Here is a 19,476-nt window from a genome sequence, read left to right as displayed (position 1 = left end):
ACAGAATCGTGTGTGATTAGTTAGAATGCGCAATGCTGTAAAACGTGTAAAAAGAAATATGATGTAACCTGAGCAGGTCTAATTTAATACAGCAATTGTCACTTTTCATTTAATTTCCATTTTCACTCGTTTCATGCTTCAAGTAGGCTACTATAGTTTTATTGAAAAACAAGGAGACCCCCCCAGTTAATTTTTTGGGGCTTTATGGAGGGTCCCTTAATGCTTATGGGAGGTCTGGGACCCCCCCAGCCCCCCCTCGATTCGAACACTGCTTAAGGGAGGTTTGTTTCAGTGGCTGAGCTGCTAGAGGGGAGTTTTGATCATAACTGATTGTAATTCCAGCCTGTGTAGAGCTGGTTTGCTGTTAGACTGTGTTTGTCTGTATGTGTGCGCTGGTGCATATGTTCACAGCGATTAATCTTAAAGTGTCCCAAGATTAAATCTGTGAGGTCCCAGCATGTTTGTACTTTGAAGATGGGCTCAAGCAAATCCCCTTTGAAAAGCTACATAAAGCCTGGATCCTTTTTTGCTCACACACATATATGTTCTTGTTTGTCTTACTGTAACACCATGTAACATCAGTAATTACTACCATCACAGCAAGTGGTTGCGTTAAGGTGCATATAGGATGGCTATCTCATACCATGAGTTTACACTCAATGAAACAACTTGCCAACTATCACAAGACTTCTGCTGGGGTCTTTGATGGCCAACTGGATCGAGTCCTGTTCAATTATCCCTCAATAATCAGAGGAGTCTTGCTGCAGAGGACAAGCTTAGATCAATGCCCCAGTGAGTTATTGTCCTAGACATCTACCTTTTGCATGATCCCAATCCCTCATGTGTGGTGGCAGCGAGACAGGCTTGTCATCATCTACCAAGTTCATGTTTATCAATCGAGATGTCAGCTGTAGAGATTTCAACTCTTGCCAATTTAAATAAGACCACTGATCCTCACCTTCAGTCAACTGCCAGACAGATTTATCTAGACATAATAGTCTAAAAGTTTCCTTTATATTCTGGCTACATCCCCATCCATCATATGCATTGTGATGCTCATTATATTCAAGAAGTGAGCACATTTTATCCCACTCATAGTTGAGAGAAGGAAGGTCAAGGCTACTGTTGGTCACTGAATGACATAGTTTTTTCAAACTTAAACAATCCTGGTGATAAAGGTATAATTTTGACTCAGGTGTGCTCTGGAATGATTTATTGTCTTTTTTTTTGCTTTTGCATGTCCCTGGGATGATTCATTGTGCTTATTCTCAGACTGTTACCAAAGTTGTAGTTGAGGTTATAGGGTTGCAGGGTGACTTCAGTCTGCATTGTTCTTCACATTTGCTTATTGGGGCACCTTATGGCGCTTTTCCACTGCGTGGTACGACTCTGCTCGGTACGGCTCAGTACGGCACGGCATGGTTCGGCTCGGCACGGTTTGCATTTCCACTGCAGTTCAGTACCGCTTTAGAGTGGGCGGGATTATTCTACTACCACGACTCCTAAAAAAAAAACTTTTTCATTCCGCATCGCCCCATCAAGCTCTCGCTGAATCCGCTCCTCTGCTATCAACGAGAGGAACGTCTGTACTTCCGCAACAGACAACACAACTTTTTGGTTGTTAAAAAAAGGTGCGCTCGTTCAAAACAGTTGCGTTCGATCCTTCGCTGGCTGTGCTGATTTAAATCTAGCGGTTCTTTTGTGTTTGTGTCGCAAGTTCAGTGACGCAGGTAGTGACGATTCTCTCCAGCCAATCAGTGATCTGCAGAGTTTACACGTCACGTTTTGGTAACGGTACGGTTCAGTACTGTACCCAGTGGAAAACCCCCCAAAAGTGAACCGTACCCAGCCCTACCGTGCCGTACCATGCAGTGGAAAAGCGCCATTAATGTATCATGTAAAAACAACTGCATCACCACTTACGTCATATTCCATATACAAGCCCTAGTCAATTCCTGGCCCCATTCCTACCATTCCTGAAATCCTCTTAATGGCACCGAATTCAGATTAACACAAGTACATTGAATCTGTACCTTTCACTCATGTGGGATTTTGCTTTCCCAGATGTGAAAAGTTCCACATTGTTATAATTTCTCTCCAGTCGTGGCATTTGCTGGAAATTTCTGGGCCACAAAAGTTAATAGCTGTTCCCTAATTCCAACCTTTTTGTAGTGTGTACTGAATTGTATTACTTCTTGTCTGTAGTACTTTTACCTGTGACATCAACCCTGAGAACAACACAGAGTCTAAAGCAGCGGTAGCCAGCCTTGCTCCTGCAGGACTACCGCTCTCCAAACTTCAGTTCGAACCCTGCTCCAAGACAGCTGCCTGCTATTTTCAAGTAATCCTGAGTGCTTTGATTAGCTAGTTCAGGTGTGTTTGATTAGGGTTGGAGCTAAACTCTGCAGGATGGTAGACCTTCAGGAGCAGGGTTGGCTAGCCCTGGTAAAACGTTTAACCATGAGCAGCAACTTTCTTGGTAACTATAGCACTTACATTTATAGGCATTTATACACCAAGCCTACTTTAAAGAACTAGCAGCGACGAAAGCCAATGGTTGTTGGCACCTCGCGTTGGATGGCGTCAGGACCAAAAAGCTGCGCTTGAACACACCACTCCGACTACAGCCAACTGCAAACTAACACATGCATTCTGAGCCTATGTGAGAGGAATTAACTGTCTAAATCAGCTGCTGTCAACAGTATATATTCATCATTCAAAATGAGAAACTGAAACAAGGATATACGCAGATATATGAAACATAAACAAAGCAGCACTTGCATACCATTTTAAATATCAGTTTCAGTTATGATGACAACTTTCTTCATTTGAAGTGGCTCATGTTATGAAAATATTCGCTTATTGGAATGCTTGGGCAAGATCATGTAATATTAGAACAGTCTTCTGTCTGTGCCGCCTTCATTTACTTGCTCGTGTTCATCACTTTCACTTGAATTCTCTGGAACTGACTCGTTTGCTAAACTGAGCATCCAATCACAGTCCTCAGTTTCACCGACAGCCCCGACGCCGATTCAGCATGTGAATGGGGCAAACTGCTGTCGACGTGAGCCTGACGTGTGGAACAAAAAAAAAAAACTAGCCTGACAGATGCTCACCAATGGCCGACCGTTGGCTTGGAGTGTCCCAACCTTAACAAGCCACCCATGTCACAATTTTACACCATATTATTTTATATGACTCCTCAACTCCTTTTGGCAGGGCAGGGGAGTCTAATCTTGCTCCTGCTCTGGGAGGGTCAATGTCATGCAGAGTTTAGCTCCAACCTACTCCAATCTCACACTTGCCTGGAAGTTTCCAGTAATCCTGAAGACCATAATTAGATGGATCTGGTGTGTTTGATTAGGATGTATTGTCCTTTAGTAAACCTGTGTCCCTTCAGTCAGTGCATGTGATGTTAAAATGTCTGTTTGTTGTCTTGCAGGAGTTTGCCGCCCTGACGAAAGAGTTGAACGCCTGCAGAGAACAGCTGCTGGAGAAGGAGGAGGAGATTTCAGAGCTGAAGGCCGAGAGGAACAACACCAGAGTGAGTTCACACACTATGTCTTCCAAGCACTTCAAAGAACAGATTGTGCTCCTCAACTATCAGCCATCTTGGAAAGTTGTACTTGCTTACAAAAAAGCCAATAATTGAACACATGCCCACTTAGCGACTCGTGCATCTAATTCATGATGTTTTGTTGGAGTAAGGATGGTTTTGCTTGCTCCAAACTGCTTTCAATGAACTGAAACCAGATTCTGTAGAGTCTGTTGAGATGCTTACTTTAGAGTCACAACATTCTTACTTCGATATGCCCTGCACCACCTTTTATGGGGACTTTATTGTGATGAGAAGACAGTTGAGTGATAACTTTATCCTTGTAGCGGTGAGATCATAATTCCTTGTAAGTCAAGATATCAGGTTGGCGTTTTTAAATAAAATTGTCACCAAGCATTTGCATTGAAAGCAGAGAAGCTGCCAAACCGTCTGACAAGACACAGCACTTTGGATATCACTTCCATTTCACAAGAAAGCAGTCATTCTCGTTTCTTCTGCTTCATTTTCACCTCGATTCTTTTCCTGCACCCCTCAGAGCCTGCCTGAGTCACTGTGCTAATGCAGTCTGGCGTGCCAACCTCCACGCTGCAATTCAATTAATTACTTACGTTACTTAGCCGCAGCCTCACGTTTGAAGAGTCAATTATGGAATTGAGGATATTGGAGGGGATTAAAAACCAGAGGGAAGCATAGATCGAGGGGGATAAGGAGATGTAGTGGAATGGAAAAGACGAGAGTTCGGGTGAGATTAGCAACAGACTCTGGGAGCAGCATTTCAAGCAGAGTTTCTAATCTTACACAAGGAGCAGCTAATGTGACTGTGAGTGAAGTATTTAACCCGAAGCCGGTCTAGAGAGACTGTCGTCAACTCTGCAATGCATCAGTCATTATGGAAAAGGTCATATCTTAATCAATTTAGAGACTTTGTCCCAGTTTGTGTAGCAGCAACATTCCCTAAAAGTGAATTAGACCCTGATAATGTAGAAGGTACATACTTTTCAGTAAGACAGTGTGTGAGTAATAGGTGTTAATATAAATGAGACATAATAACAATGGGTTTAGGCGATATTCCCTTAAAAAGCTTGCACAGATGTACACTTAAAAAATCCACAAGATGTAGTATACCATACGAGCACTCTTTCCAGACTATTTATTTGGGACACACTAATTCTTGTTACATAATATTTACCATAAATGTTAGCTAATTGGGAAATTGGCCATTTACTATAGGCCTTGGGTTAATAAAGTACTAAAGAAGTAATTTTTGTTGCCAATGCCAGGGAATCAGTTTGTCTAATCTTCACTGTATACTCCCTATTATTTTGCAGCCAGTATAGCCTAGATCAACATTGTGAACATAGCAGAGACTTTTTAGCCATTGATTTTCATTTTAAGTGTCATTTGGACCACAATCTTACCCTGCAAATTGTTAAGATTGTTCAGATGTCTCTTATTAGTGATCATTTTCTATTTCAACATGGTGGCCACCTTGAGGAGTCAACTACACTTACGTAGAAAAAAACTTTTTAGGACACTTATGATTGGTGTCTGTCTCATGTGAGTGTACAACATTTTAAACATTTTTAAAAGTACTTTTCTTTTCTTTATTAGTAAAACTTTTGTGGGAAAAAAGGTAGTTGGTGCACTTATGGCCATACAGTATCAAAGGATATCAAAAAGTCAGAAACAAGTACAATCTAAGTCCATAGAAATAAAATAACACTTAAAGTAAGGTGAGGTCCATGAGGTCATGAAAACGCAGTATTAACAAAACATGAAGCATGTAGATGAAAATGTACAGGATGGACTTTTGCGCAGGATAGCCCTTCAAGTAAAATGCCTCTTATTGTTACTGTACTTATAATGATTTAAGATCAATTCTGAGATTCATGTATTAGCTAATGGCTGTGTCTACTGATGGCACCAGTGTGAATCTGATCCACCAAAACAAGCATACACAGAGGGAGAGAGAGTAATCTAACCTGCATTATCCGGCTATAGGGTTGTTTTAGTGCTGAGCTGGCGCTGGGAAAGACAGAGGCTGGCACAGACCGAGGGTTATGAATGAGAGAGCAAGGAACTGAGCAGAAATAGAAAGGTCAGCTTCTGCATAGGTCTCTAGAGCAGCACTGCAACAGCACTGCATGTGCAGCCCTCAGGCAGGTACTGTACATGTGCTGCTGCAGCCCTAATGCTGCCTTACATTCAACTAGAGAAGTCTGAATTTCCAACTACATTCTTGGCGACTCCACTTGAAGTTGAACTCCCTACTTAGAAAATCAGAAATAAACTACAATTTCACTAGCATGCTAAGAATTAGACTAAACATAGCCTAACATTCTTTTAGCTATCGTTTTTGTTCTGCATTTATTCTAGCTTTAGCTTTGAGATAGTTTTTAGATTAGTATCAGTATTAGCTTGTGCTTAAGGTTTAATTTGACATTTAGCTTTAGTTTTAGATGTAGCTTTAGTTGTACATATTTTAGTTGTATCATTATTTTTAAATTAAGCTTTTAGTTATAGCTTTTAACTTTAGTTTAAGCTATAGCTAGCTTTTTAGGTTATTAGCTTTAGAAATATTAGCTTAAGCATAAGCTTTAGTTTAAAGTTTATTAGGGTTTAGTATTAGTTATTTTTATTTATAAGTTTTATGTATAATTGTAGTTTTTGATTGAGTATTTTTATTTTATTTAGATTGTTTTAACATTATCTTATAAGATGTTCTTTAGATTTAGCTAGTTTTTACTTTTTATTTATTATTAGTTTTATATTTAGTCACATGATCTTGTACCATCCCTTTTAACCCCTTAACTGTTACTCACTCACATTTTTGAACATAGACATGAAAGTGCACGATCCAAACTTACATTTTTATAATTCATGAACGGAAACATTTTGTAACATGATATTGATGTACCATTTTCATGGTAATGCAATGTTTGATTTTAAAATGGGTTTCAAAGGATGAATTTTGAGATTTAAAGTTTTCAATTGATATATAATTTCTGATGATTTCTAAAGTGTCATAGAGAAAAAGGCAACAAAGAAGACTTTTTTTGACCAAGTTCAGAACTCCTGTCACGATGTAGATTATTGAGATGCACTCTTGTCATAAATTAATCTATTACTTTTCCTACATCATTTTTAACAAAAACATTGGTAAAATATCTTAGACCTTTCCAACGATATATAGTTTGCCATGATTAGATTAGGATTTAATTGTAATATAGTGAAGTAAACTTAGGCGTCCCACAGAGGGGACGGGTGACAGTTAAAGGGTTAAACAAATAAAATGCAACAATGAGTCAAAGTTCCTAATTATATGATAATGAAACTTGTTTAGAACAAATTTGTATTAATTCTCTCTTTATGTTAATCATACACTTGCAAAACAAATGCTAGCATTGAATAGCATTCTTTATGCCCACAATTAGGTTGCAGTATGCTAAGAGGCTTCTCAGTTGGCCATCGAACACCTGCAAAGTGAACAGTAGTGTTTCGTTTCTTTATACCTTGTTTACCTTGTTTAAACCTTCTCAGCATCAATCAGTGGAGCACCTTCATGGTTGGAAGTAGGAGATATTGAGTAGGAATATCCTGCATCCGGCTTTAGATGCAATTCAGCATCATTCTGAGCAGGTTTTCTGAACAAGTATTTCAAAACAACATAAACACTTTTTCTTTGGTCTCGCCATCCATAGTAATCTATGTCTACTCATCCAGCCAGACAGTTATCTCTCTCTCTCTCTCCACAGTGTCATTGGGACTTTGGGGCCGAATTGATTTTTTTATGCCATGTACCAGAGCAGAGAGTAACCACATTAACATGATCTCCTTTGTGCCAGGGTCCAGGGGGTTTCAATTTGTTGTGTCTGCATTATTGTTTTAGTAATGTAATGGGTTTTCTTGTGTGTAACGTTGTTATCCATCTGAAAGGGTTCCCTTGTAAAATGAGAAAAGACTAAATGGTGTGTTAAGAACATGCCATTCATTTTCATGTGAAGAATGTCCTTTAGGGTTTAGTGACATAACGAAAAAACTGACCTCGTGTTGCAGCATTAGACATTTGAGTTCAGTTTTAGATTAACTACTAAATTTAGATTTCATTTAAGTTTTAGTTTCAGCTTCTAATTGTAGTTTTGGAATTAGCATTAGATGTATATATAGCTGTAGTTTTTTGATTAGTAATAAATTAGTTTTAGATTAATTTGTGTTTTTTAACTGTCTTTAGATTTAGATTTTATGTAATTTAGTTTTAGTTTTTTTTATTACATTTTAGATTTAGTTTTTGATTTAGCTGTAGGTTTAGAATTGGTTTTAGATTTAGTTGTAATTTTGGCTTTAGATTTAGGTTCAGTATTAGATTAATTACTACATTTTGAATTTTGCATGAATTTATCTTTTAGATTTAAATTCAGTTTGAGCTTTAAATTTAGTTTTATATTTCAGCTTTAGTTTTAGAATTAGTATTTGTTTTATATTTAGTTGTAGATTTAGTGTTAGGTTATTTACTAACTTTGGGGTTTTTAGATTTAATTTCCATCTTCATTTGTTAATTTCAACTTTAAAATTAGTATTAATATTAGTTTTAGTTTGAGTTTTACATTTGGTTTAATGCTAATGTTTATAATAGTAATGGAGGATTGTGATGAAGAACATCATGAGATTAACTCCTTACATGTTCCACAGCTGCTGTTGGAGCATTTGGAGTGTTTGGTTTCGAGGCATGAACGTTCCCTACGCATGACAGTGGTAAAACGACAGGCCCAGTCTCCTTCTGGGGTCTCCAGTGAGGTGGAGGTCCTCAAAGCTCTTAAGTCCCTCTTTGAGCACCACAAAGCACTGGATGAGAAGGTAAACCCCGAGAGGTTCCTGTTGTTCCTTTGTTGAATTTACAGTGCATTGCAAAGATAGAAATCTGCTAGTATAAATTCAAATGTGACACACTAAATGTACCACACACCTGTTGATGTTTAACCCATATAATTTGTGGGCTGGCTGATCAATCTAAATAACCAAAATAACATTATGTAACAGTTTTCTCTCCTGGTTTTTGGGCTTTGAGGTGGAAGTACATTTATCAAACACTGCGACCCACTGTCCCTCCTCTCCTTTCTTTCATCCAGTGGCATTTTATTTATGGATTAAGCCCTTGTGTGGCACTTCATCCAGTTGTAATCCATTCTGCGGCCTTCTGCAGACAGTGTCATTTATAAGGCGTTAGGTAACAGACGGCAAGAAAATGTTCATGATTTATGGGATCACAGTTTTAGTGATGACTGAACGTTCAGTGATGAAGGACTGAACCCATTGAAATGATTCCAGTAATCAAACAGGTCACCAGAGAGGGCGATTAATATAATCAGTTGTAAGACAAAGAAAAAAAAATGCAAATTTGCCATACAGTACCACATTTTTTTTTAAATAACATTGTGAAAATAAAGATTTACATTTTTTTCCCCACTGTGGTCCTTGGAACTACATTTAATTTATTAAATATAAGACATTTTTATAAATCAAATACAAATTTTTAGTTAAGATTTCATTTATTGATCATATAATGTGTCTGTCAGACTTGTGTTCCCGTTTTGTTGTTTTCTTCCCCATGTGTTCCTTGTTTTCCCTCTTGTCTTTGCATGCCCTTATTTGGTTTTCCTGTTCCTGCTCCCTGATTGTTTCCAATTTGATTCCAGGTGTGTCTCGTCATCCCATCGTCATGTCATTTGTATATAAAGTGTTCCATGTGATCAGTTCAGCATCCGGTATTGTGAATGTCTGTTTATGTCTACCTCATCTGCTACGTGTGTTTTCCTGGTTCCATGGTTATAATTAAAATATCCTGTGTTGATGTACTCCTGGTCTTCTCGCGCCATGCTCCAACACAGTAGCACCGTGACAGTATCATATGTGACCCTGGACCACAAACCCAGTCTTAAGTCGCTGGGGTATATTTGTAGCAATAGCCAAAAATATATTGTATGGGCCAAAATTATAGATTTTTCTTTTATGCCAAAAATCATTAGGATATTAAGTAAAGATCATGTTCCATGAAGATATTTTGTAAATGTCCTGCTGTAAATATATTCAAACTTAATTTTTGATTAGTAATATGCATTGCTAAGAACTTCATTTGGACAAATTTAAAGGCGATTTTCTCAATATTTTGATTGTTTTGCACCCTCAGGTTCCAGATTTTCAAATAGTTGTATCTCAGCCAAACATTACCCTATCCTAACAAACCTTACATCAATGGAAAGCTTATTTATTCAGCTCTCATATGATGTATAAATCTCAATTTCGAAAAATGGACCCTTATGACTGGTTTTGTGGTCCAGGGTCACATATAATGTTTTAGCAAATACCACATTTGTTGTGTGTATGTTATCATATTTGTAGATCATTCATAATAAAAAATAAATATACTATTAAAACTACACTAGCCGTTTCTAAGGATGGTATTCCATTTTAATTCTACTTCCATAAATTCTGCATAATGTTTGTGACCATAATTTAAATGTAATTCTAAATCAGGAATTAAAAAACATTCTCCGATTAGTTCAGAGTAGAGCACAGCCTTGAAAAACAGTGAGTGATGGGATTTTGTGTTTCGTTCAGGTACGAGAGAGATTGCGGGTGTCACTAGAGAGGGTCTCTGCCTTGGAGGAGGAGTTGGCCGCAGCCAATCAGGAGGTGAGGTACACATGCTCTGATTTATGTAATTATTCAGCAATCTGCACCAAAAAGGGAGTTAAATGTACGCAATAAACATGCTATATATATATATATTTAATTTGTTGCTATGATGTGTTGTTTTTGCTTGATCTGATTAGTGTGAAATGCAACAGAGCAAATAGTACATTGTGTATTTTAGTGTTTTATTCTAGTACTGGCAGTCCAGAGGGTGCCGTTCTAGCTGAAAGAGCTTCACACTTTTTTTTTTCCTTTAAGAGATATTCAATGTTGAGATTGTGTGTACCAATTTTGACTGCACTGCGAGTTCTGCTATGTGTTATAATGTCTCTGTTTCTGAATTAACACTCATCTGATCTCTTCGGGTCATGAGAGAGGGCCGCCTCAGATCAAAGAGCCAGACAGACGGCGAGGGGAGAAGAGGTGAAAGCAGTTATTTAAAACAAGACAATGACTCAGTCCTAAGACAGATAAAGAGAGATAACAAATAAATCATACTGTATGTAAAATATCTAAAGACTCAACAAATCAAAACTAACAGCAAACATATTGATGAGAAAATTTTTACTTACATCTCGCCAACGTCAAGTGGGTGAGTGCGTGTCAACCAAGAGAAAGCTTTGCTCTGAATTCTGGGATCCGCGTTAGTCGACCTCAGAGGGTTAAAAAACATAAGGATTTCAATTGAGGCTGCTTTTAAATTTCATCCAGCCCTTTAAGCTGCCCAAGGTTACTTCTCTGAAAATGTTTATTTATTATTAGTAGTAGTCATTGAAAACCTCATGCTTTTGAATGACTGTTCATTGATGTTATAAAAGGACATTCACACATCCTAGCGAAATGGCAGAGACCGTAGAACGTTCAGAATACAGCCGTGGCTGGTGCCTTTCCAGACTGGAGAAGCACAGATGTCACACTGTACTTACTAAAGCTAAGCATGTGCTTAAGATTATTTAAGATCTGTTCTGTCTGTGTGAGCTATGGAAGCCCGTTTCCAGCACTGAATAAAAAATAAAAAAGGTTATTGCGACTTTTTATTGCGAAATATAAAGTCAAAATTGTGAGATATAAACTCGCAATTGCGAGTTATAAAGTCAGAATTGCGAGTTATGAAGTCAGAATTGCGAGATATAAAGTCAAAATTGTGAGATGTAAACTCGCAATTGCGAGTTATAAAGTCAGAATTGCGAGTTATAAAGTCAGAATTGCGAGTTATAAAGTCACAATTGCGAGTTATAAAGTCACAATTGCGAGTTATAAAGTCACAATTGCGAGTTATAAAGTCACAATTGCGAGTTATAAAGTCACAATTGCGAGTTATAAAGTCACAATTGCGAGTTATAAAGTCACAATTGCGAGTTATAAAGTCACAATTGCGAGTTATAAAGTCACAATTGCGAGTTATAAAGTCACAATTGCGAGTTATAAAGTCACAATTGCGAGTTATAAAGTCACAATTGCGAGTTATAAAGTCACAATTGCGAGTTATAAAGTCACAATTGCGAGTTATAAAGTCACAATTGCGAGTTATAAAGTCACAATTGCGAGTTATAAAGTCACAATTGCGAGTTATAAAGTCACAATTGCGAGTTATAAAGTCACAATTGCGAGTTATAAAGTCACAATTGCGAGTTATAAAGTCACAATTGCGAGTTATAAAGTCACAATTGCGAGTTATAAAGTCACAATTGCGAGTTATAAAGTCACAATTGCGAGTTATAAAGTCACAATTGCGAGTTATAAAGTCACAATTGCGAGTTATAAAGTCACAATTGCGAGTTATAAAGTCACAATTGCGAGTTATAAAGTCACAATTGCGAGTTATAAAGTCACAATTGCGAGTTATAAAGTCACAATTGCGAGTTATAAAGTCACAATTGCGAGTTATAAAGTCACAATTGCGAGTTATAAAGTCACAATTGCGAGTTATAAAGTCACAATTGCGAGTTATAAAGTCACAATTGCGAGTTATAAAGTCACAATTGCGAGTTATAAAGTCACAATTGCGAGTTATAAAGTCACAATTGCGAGTTATAAAGTCACAATTGCGAGTTATAAAGTCACAATTGCGAGTTATAAAGTCACAATTGCGAGTTATAAAGTCACAATTGCGAGTTATAAAGTCACAATTGCGAGTTATAAAGTCACAATTGCGAGTTATAAAGTCACAATTGCGAGTTATAAAGTCACAATTGCGAGTTATAAAGTCACAATTGCGAGTTATAAAGTCACAATTGCGAGTTATAAAGTCACAATTGCGAGTTATAAAGTCACAATTGCGAGTTATAAAGTCACAATTGCGAGTTATAAAGTCACAATTGCGAGTTATAAAGTCACAATTGCGAGTTATAAAGTCACAATTGCGAGTTATAAAGTCACAATTGCGAGTTATAAAGTCACAATTGCGAGTTATAAAGTCACAATTGCGAGTTATAAAGTCACAATTGCGAGTTATAAAGTCACAATTGCGAGTTATAAAGTCACAATTGCGAGTTATAAAGTCACAATTGCGAGTTATAAAGTCACAATTGCGAGTTATAAAGTCACAATTGCGAGTTATAAAGTCACAATTGCGAGTTATAAAGTCACAATTGCGAGTTATAAAGTCACAATTGCGAGTTATAAAGTCACAATTGCGAGTTATAAAGTCACAATTGCGAGTTATAAAGTCACAATTGCGAGTTATAAAGTCACAATTGCGAGTTATAAAGTCACAATTGCGAGTTATAAAGTCACAATTGCGAGTTATAAAGTCACAATTGCGAGTTATAAAGTCACAATTGCGAGTTATAAAGTCACAATTGCGAGTTATAAAGTCACAATTGCGAGTTATAAAGTCACAATTGCGAGTTATAAAGTCACAATTGCGAGTTATAAAGTCACAATTGCGAGTTATAAAGTCACAATTGCGAGTTATAAAGTCACAATTGCGAGTTATAAAGTCACAATTGCGAGTTATAAAGTCACAATTGCGAGTTATAAAGTCACAATTGCGAGTTATAAAGTCACAATTGCGAGTTATAAAGTCACAATTGCGAGTTATAAAGTCACAATTGCGAGTTATAAAGTCACAATTGCGAGTTATAAAGTCACAATTGCGAGTTATAAAGTCACAATTGCGAGTTATAAAGTCACAATTGCGAGTTATAAAGTCACAATTGCGAGTTATAAAGTCACAATTGCGAGTTATAAAGTCACAATTGCGAGTTATAAAGTCACAATTGCGAGTTATAAAGTCACAATTGCGAGTTATAAAGTCACAATTGCGAGTTATAAAGTCACAATTGCGAGTTATAAAGTCACAATTGCGAGTTATAAAGTCACAATTGCGAGTTATAAAGTCACAATTGCGAGTTATAAAGTCACAATTGCGAGTTATAAAGTCACAATTGCGAGTTATAAAGTCACAATTGCGAGTTATAAAGTCACAATTGCGAGTTATAAAGTCACAATTGCGAGTTATAAAGTCACAATTGCGAGTTATAAAGTCACAATTGCGAGTTATAAAGTCACAATTGCGAGTTATAAAGTCACAATTGCGAGTTATAAAGTCACAATTGCGAGTTATAAAGTCAGAATTGCGAGATATAAACTCGCAATTGCGAGTTTATATCTCTCAATTATGACTTTAACTCGCAATTGTCGAGTTTATATCACACAATTCTGAGAAAAAAAGTCAGAATTGTGAGATAAAAAGTCGCAATTACCTTTTTTATTTTTTATTCAGTAGCAGAAACGGGCTTCCATAGTGAGCAGTGTCTGAAATACGGAAATTAAAGGCTGTTCTCCTCAAACTACGTCTAAACGGTGAAAAAAAAACTAACAGCAACTGGGAGAAACTGGAAACTGTTGATACATTAGAAAAAATGAACCATGAACAATGAAGAATCAAGATTGTTATCCTGTCTGTTCTTCAATGAATACAGTGTAATTCGTTCATGTGAAAAGTGTAACATACTACTATTTGAAACATTTATTATTGCATACTGCATATTGTTTCAAATACTAGTATGAAAAACAATATCCAGTATAGAATATATTCTAGGATGTAAACAGTTATCTGCATAATAGTATTCAGTTCCTAAGTTTTATATATTTCACTTATTTTAGCTCTCAGTGCGTTCTCAGAATTCATTTCTGCACGAGTATAACTGAACCATCTCTATTTCAAGTTCACGTTAATATCTCAGTGTTAGAGGGAGCAAAATGTTGTTCAGGTGAGTCACAAAGATGAATCGGGTTTCTGTGAAGTAGTTGTCTTCTGTTTGAAACAAACCAGTGTTTCAGGCACTGCTGGGCTCGTAGGTGCTCTGCTTTGATGAGACCAAATGAACGACATCAAAGCAGACATGCTTACTTTCATTGGGCCTCCACTTCTCATTTACCTTCATTTGCAAGTTGACTCAATATTCCGGCTCTTTGTGGAGTCACAAGGTGCGGGATTGTTTGATCTTCCGGCCTCGAAAACTGGCAGACAATTCCCTTTCTTAGCCTTCAAATGTGCGAAGCCCCCTTAATTGCAGCCTCATTAAAGGAATGCGTGGTGAGCGGCGATAATTCAAACAAAAGGAAATGGATGTCTTCTTTATATCCATCCATCTATCCTGCTTTCTCTGAAATCACAGTGCACAGACAGAGCATCTTGACATGGCTGTGGAATAATCTCCCAATGCGCTTTAGTCTGGAGAGAAAACAATGTGTGTGTTGGTGTGACAGTGCTCATCAGTCAGATAACCTGCTTTAGAGATGCTCCTAGAAGAATAATAGGTTATTTTATTAGGGAGCATATGCCAGCGGCCATGGTCAGCAACTTCTGCTGCTATATTTGAATGCGCTGCAGTTTTACATTTATTGGGCTGTGGAAGTTTTGTGCTGGTCTAGATATACAGCATTTCTTAACTTGCATATAGTGTATGACCTAGTGGCTGTCAGTGTAGTATAAAAGTATAAAAAGTTCCATGTTTTTATTTAAACCATTTGGTAATGATTTTAGTACTATGGTATATATAAACTACCATGGTATAACCATCAACATCAACAGTATATTGTACTTTTTTTGAAAGGGATATTATTATGCAACAGTAGGGTACCAATAGTAAAAGTATGTTTTTTTTAATTATTTATTATGTACAAACTTGGGTTGCCAATGTTAACCTGTCAAAATGTAAGGTTTTTTTAATGCTGTTTAGGGGAAATTTCACCCAAAAATGAAAAATTGCTCTTCATTTACTCCCTCAAGTCATCCCAGATGTGTACACTGAAATTTTCTTTGAAACAATTTTCATTCAGAAATTGCTAGTAATAGTAATTTAAATGGGAAATTTTGAAGTAGAAAGGCTGAGATAGTTTTTTTTTTTTTTTCTAAAACAAACTCCAAAATCTTTGGACACTTTTTTCACATGAACACAAATTTTTTTTTTTTTTAGAAAAATAGTCCATCCATGTGAGTCCATATAATGCGAGTGAGGGGGTGCCCAAAAGCTGATGCACCAAAAAGATGATGGTAATCCATATAGTACGACCCAACACACTCTCTTATGGCGATTCATAACTATTTTAATTGGTGGCCAAGTCATTTTGAGTTTGTACGATCTCATTCATACATTTTTGTACAATCTGTTTGTGGCCCACTGATGGTTAGGTTTAGTTGTGGGGTTAAGAATGGACTTTCATACTTGCTGTTCTAAAAATCGTATATTTCCGTATGAATTCCTACAAAATAGCAACCTCGTAAAATCGTTGTCTTCTGAAGTGAAACAAACAATAAGTGTGTGTGTAAGAAAAATATGTATATTTTAAACTTTTTTGCTTCTTGCCAACTCTCGTATACATGCTTAAGAGAGTGTCACATTTACACTTGATGTAATTGACACATTGTGAAGCTAAACATGACCCTCTCTTAAGCGTCGCTTCTCGTGTGATCTTCACAGTGCGATTAAGTTGTGCTTCACAAAATTTTAAGTGCATACATTTACCACAACTTGTCTATAACTGACATATAAAATCCTGTGAGATCACTTCAGAATGTTAACTTTGTCTCTCACATTTAATATTTCTAGTCTTGTGACAGCAGTTAGAAGTGTCATGTGAAATCCCTATAGAAACTTAGATGACATGCCCTTAAAGGGGTCATAATAAAATTACCACTTCGTCTAGTACAAAGACTTCCATTCCAACATAAGAAAACTGTTTTTGCAAATATGAAATCTGCATCTGAAGTGGCATTTAGATTCATTTACACAGACTGTTTATGCAGCTCAGAGGGGACATGGATGCATTTAACCTGCAGTTACAAATGCATAAATAATGCTTTGTTTTAAACGTAAAACGTTGAATATTATTATTTCAAAAGATTTAAAACATGAAAAGATACTTGAAATGTGAAAGTAAAGCTGCCAGTAGGTGGCAGCAAGTCACTGTTAATGAGCGAGTGAGTCATTGAGATTAAATCGATTCATTCAAAAGGTTGATTTATTCAGGAATTTTAATGAGTGAGTCACTGAATCATTCGTTCAAAATACTGATTCATTCAATAAGGAAACGCCGTCTGTCGCTCAACGGCGCAAAACAGTGCTGTTTGGAACTATTTTCATTGGCGAAATACGGCAAAAACAGGCATCTAAAATGTAAGTAACTCAATACCAACTTTATCAAACTTGTATAAAATCTAAGTATTATTACTTCGTAACATTACACCACTGCTTCTATTTAAAAATCCAGTTGGTCCTGGCAGCTGTAACAAATTGTTGGGGTTGGTTGTTAAACAGTCAGTTAGAGCCGCTCGTTTCCAACATTTCTACCACAATAATTCCTGTCAGGAGAGGTACAGTACTGTACATTTGCAATTAAAAACTGATGGAAAATTGACCGTGCTTGCTGTTGATGTGCTACATGTATGAAGTGAACACTTCTAAGCTGTCTACGTTTGATTTATTTGTTTTTCTGTATGCTTGCAGTTTTCATGTGAATGAACGTTATATATGAACATCATACAAAAATTACTCTGGAAGAACACACGCACGCGCGCACACACACACTCCATTAAAAATATGATTTGGTCTGGCCATTAAAACAGTATGAATATCCAATTTGAATATATATAAATAACACCTCAAATACAAATAAAAAAGTTTGGATGACAATGGAAATGTTTCTTGCTTCCATGTGATACAAATAAAGAGTAATACAGTCTCTCTTATTTATTTGCACAAGGCAATAAAGTAGTACTAGTAGGCTGATATTTGATGTTGTATATGCATATCACTTTTTTTTTAGGATTTATTGGTCCAGTGACGTTTATGATAGGATGATATGTTCCTATTATGTCTTTACTGTTTGGTATATTATCTGGCATAAAGTGTCCTACCAAACAGCACAGTACAGTGTGTTTTGATATAAATATTGCTGGTTAATATTTGTGATTAACTCTCTCTGAATTGTACTTTTGCAGATTGTGGCCTTAAGAGAGCAGAATGCCCATATTCAGAGGAAGGTGGCGTCAGGAGAAGGGGCCGAGGACTTGTTGGAGGGAACTGATGCCCAGAAAGTTCATGGCAAGGTGGGGGAGCAGGCTGTAAACTAAGTGGTTAATAGTCTCTCTACAGTCAGGCTGTGTTTTATGAATGCTAAAAGTACACTACCGTTCAAAAGTTTGGGTCGATAAGATTTTTGTTGTTGTTGTTTTTAAAAAAAAATCTCTTATGTTCACAAAGGCTACATTTATTTGATCATAAATACAGTAAAACAGTAATAATGTGAAATATGAATACAATTTAAAAAAGCTCCATTTTAATATATTTAAAAATGTAGTTTATTCCTGTGATGGCAAGGCTGAATTTACCGGCAATTTCGGTCAATTTAATGCTTGCTTGCGGAATAAAATCCAAACCCCAAACTTTTGAATGGCACTGTACATAATTGGTGACTGGACATGATTTATTTTGATGTACAGTCAGTTTTTAGTCTAATTGGATAAGAAAGAAACTACTGAAAATAGTTTTTGAACACAGATGTGTACAATAAAATCAATAAACCTTCCTCTGTACATTCAACACACACTCATCCTGTCACTGTATTTCTGGATCACATTTAATGAGCCGTTAAACCAGTCGTAGCAAAATATCATTCCTGCCTCACATTCCTGATGAAAAGATAACAAGAGAGTCATCCTCCTCTCACTGTCGCCGGTGGGCACTGTGCACGGCATTAGATTGTGTTAGCATGGTGACAGTGATGACAGGAATGTGTGACCTCGTAAAAGATAAAGGTTGGCACTTTCACAGTATATCTCAATTGGCCAAATTAATCTCCCATGATGCTCGATAGATTTAGTAGCAGTACTGACAATATCCAGGACCTCTGGCACTGATGCATGGGTCCAGGCGACCAACTAGAGGTCACTGGCTTTGCCTGTACGGTACAAACAAATCTGACCCTCCCAAATAGAAACAGACAAAAAAGACCATTGAGAGGGAGTGAAAAAGTGAGAGAGAGTCATTATCAGGCCCTACAGCAGATCCAGAATAAACCACGGCTATTCTTTGTCTTGTCATTCTCGTCTATTCACGATCACAGAACCCTCTTCTGGTGAAGTCGTGACGATCTCTCATGGCTTCACAGTTTTGACGGAGTAAATTCTGTGTGCTCTGCAAATGATTTCATCACCCTTCTGTCTTGGTGTCTGCACCATAAATTAAAAAGGAGATAAAGTCTAATTTTAGGGCAGCACAAGACGTGTCAAGTTTTAGTGTGAATATGTGACAGAAATGTGATTTTAGGCATGGCAAAGGAAAGAACTGCTGAGCCTCTGTTTCACACACTGAGAATGCAGGCACAAATTTACATGCTGGGAATTCAACAATCCAGATAAAGAGCCCTGTGCTAAATTACCGTTTCAGTGAATGAATGGATGAACTAGCTGAAACATTAAACCTTCAAACTAGTATAAAATAATATATTAATTATAGGTACATTTATAAATTCTCAGTGTGCTGTATTTACATTTGTTTAGTATAAATTAGTGTTCATTTAGTATTACAGTATCAATTTATGGTTTTACCATTTAATTGGTAATTAATTATATGATTATTGGACTTATTTTTATACTTATATATAGTTTTTATTAAGTTTGAGTTTTTTTTTTGTTATTTTAGTAATTGGTTTTAGTTTTATTTAACAATTATAACCCTTTTAATAATGTGCAGTTATACTGAATTAACAGATAGTTTAAA

General features: G+C 36.7%; 1 protein-coding gene across 1 annotated transcript in view; it reads left to right on the top strand.

The window, feature by feature from the left end:
• The window catches only part of LOC107590977 (liprin-alpha-2-like), a 147,358-nt gene that overhangs the window by 112,303 nt on the left and 15,579 nt on the right, over positions 1-19,476 (top strand). Inside the window, exons 2-5 of the mRNA XM_016279948.1 lie at positions 3,443-3,544; positions 8,246-8,410; positions 10,172-10,246; positions 17,697-17,804. Coding sequence (XP_016135434.1) covers positions 3,443-3,544; positions 8,246-8,410; positions 10,172-10,246; positions 17,697-17,804 — 450 coding nt within the window. The remainder of the gene's footprint in view (positions 1-3,442; positions 3,545-8,245; positions 8,411-10,171; positions 10,247-17,696; positions 17,805-19,476) is intronic.

This window comes from Sinocyclocheilus grahami, unplaced genomic scaffold, assembly GCF_001515645.1.
Source record: "Sinocyclocheilus grahami isolate Dianchi unplaced genomic scaffold, SAMN03320097.WGS_v1.1 scaffold135.1, whole genome shotgun sequence".
Lineage (NCBI taxonomy): Eukaryota > Metazoa > Chordata > Actinopteri > Cypriniformes > Cyprinidae > Sinocyclocheilus > Sinocyclocheilus grahami.
The sequence above is the reverse complement of the archived record's forward strand: the minus strand, read 5'-3'. Positions and strand labels throughout refer to the sequence as shown.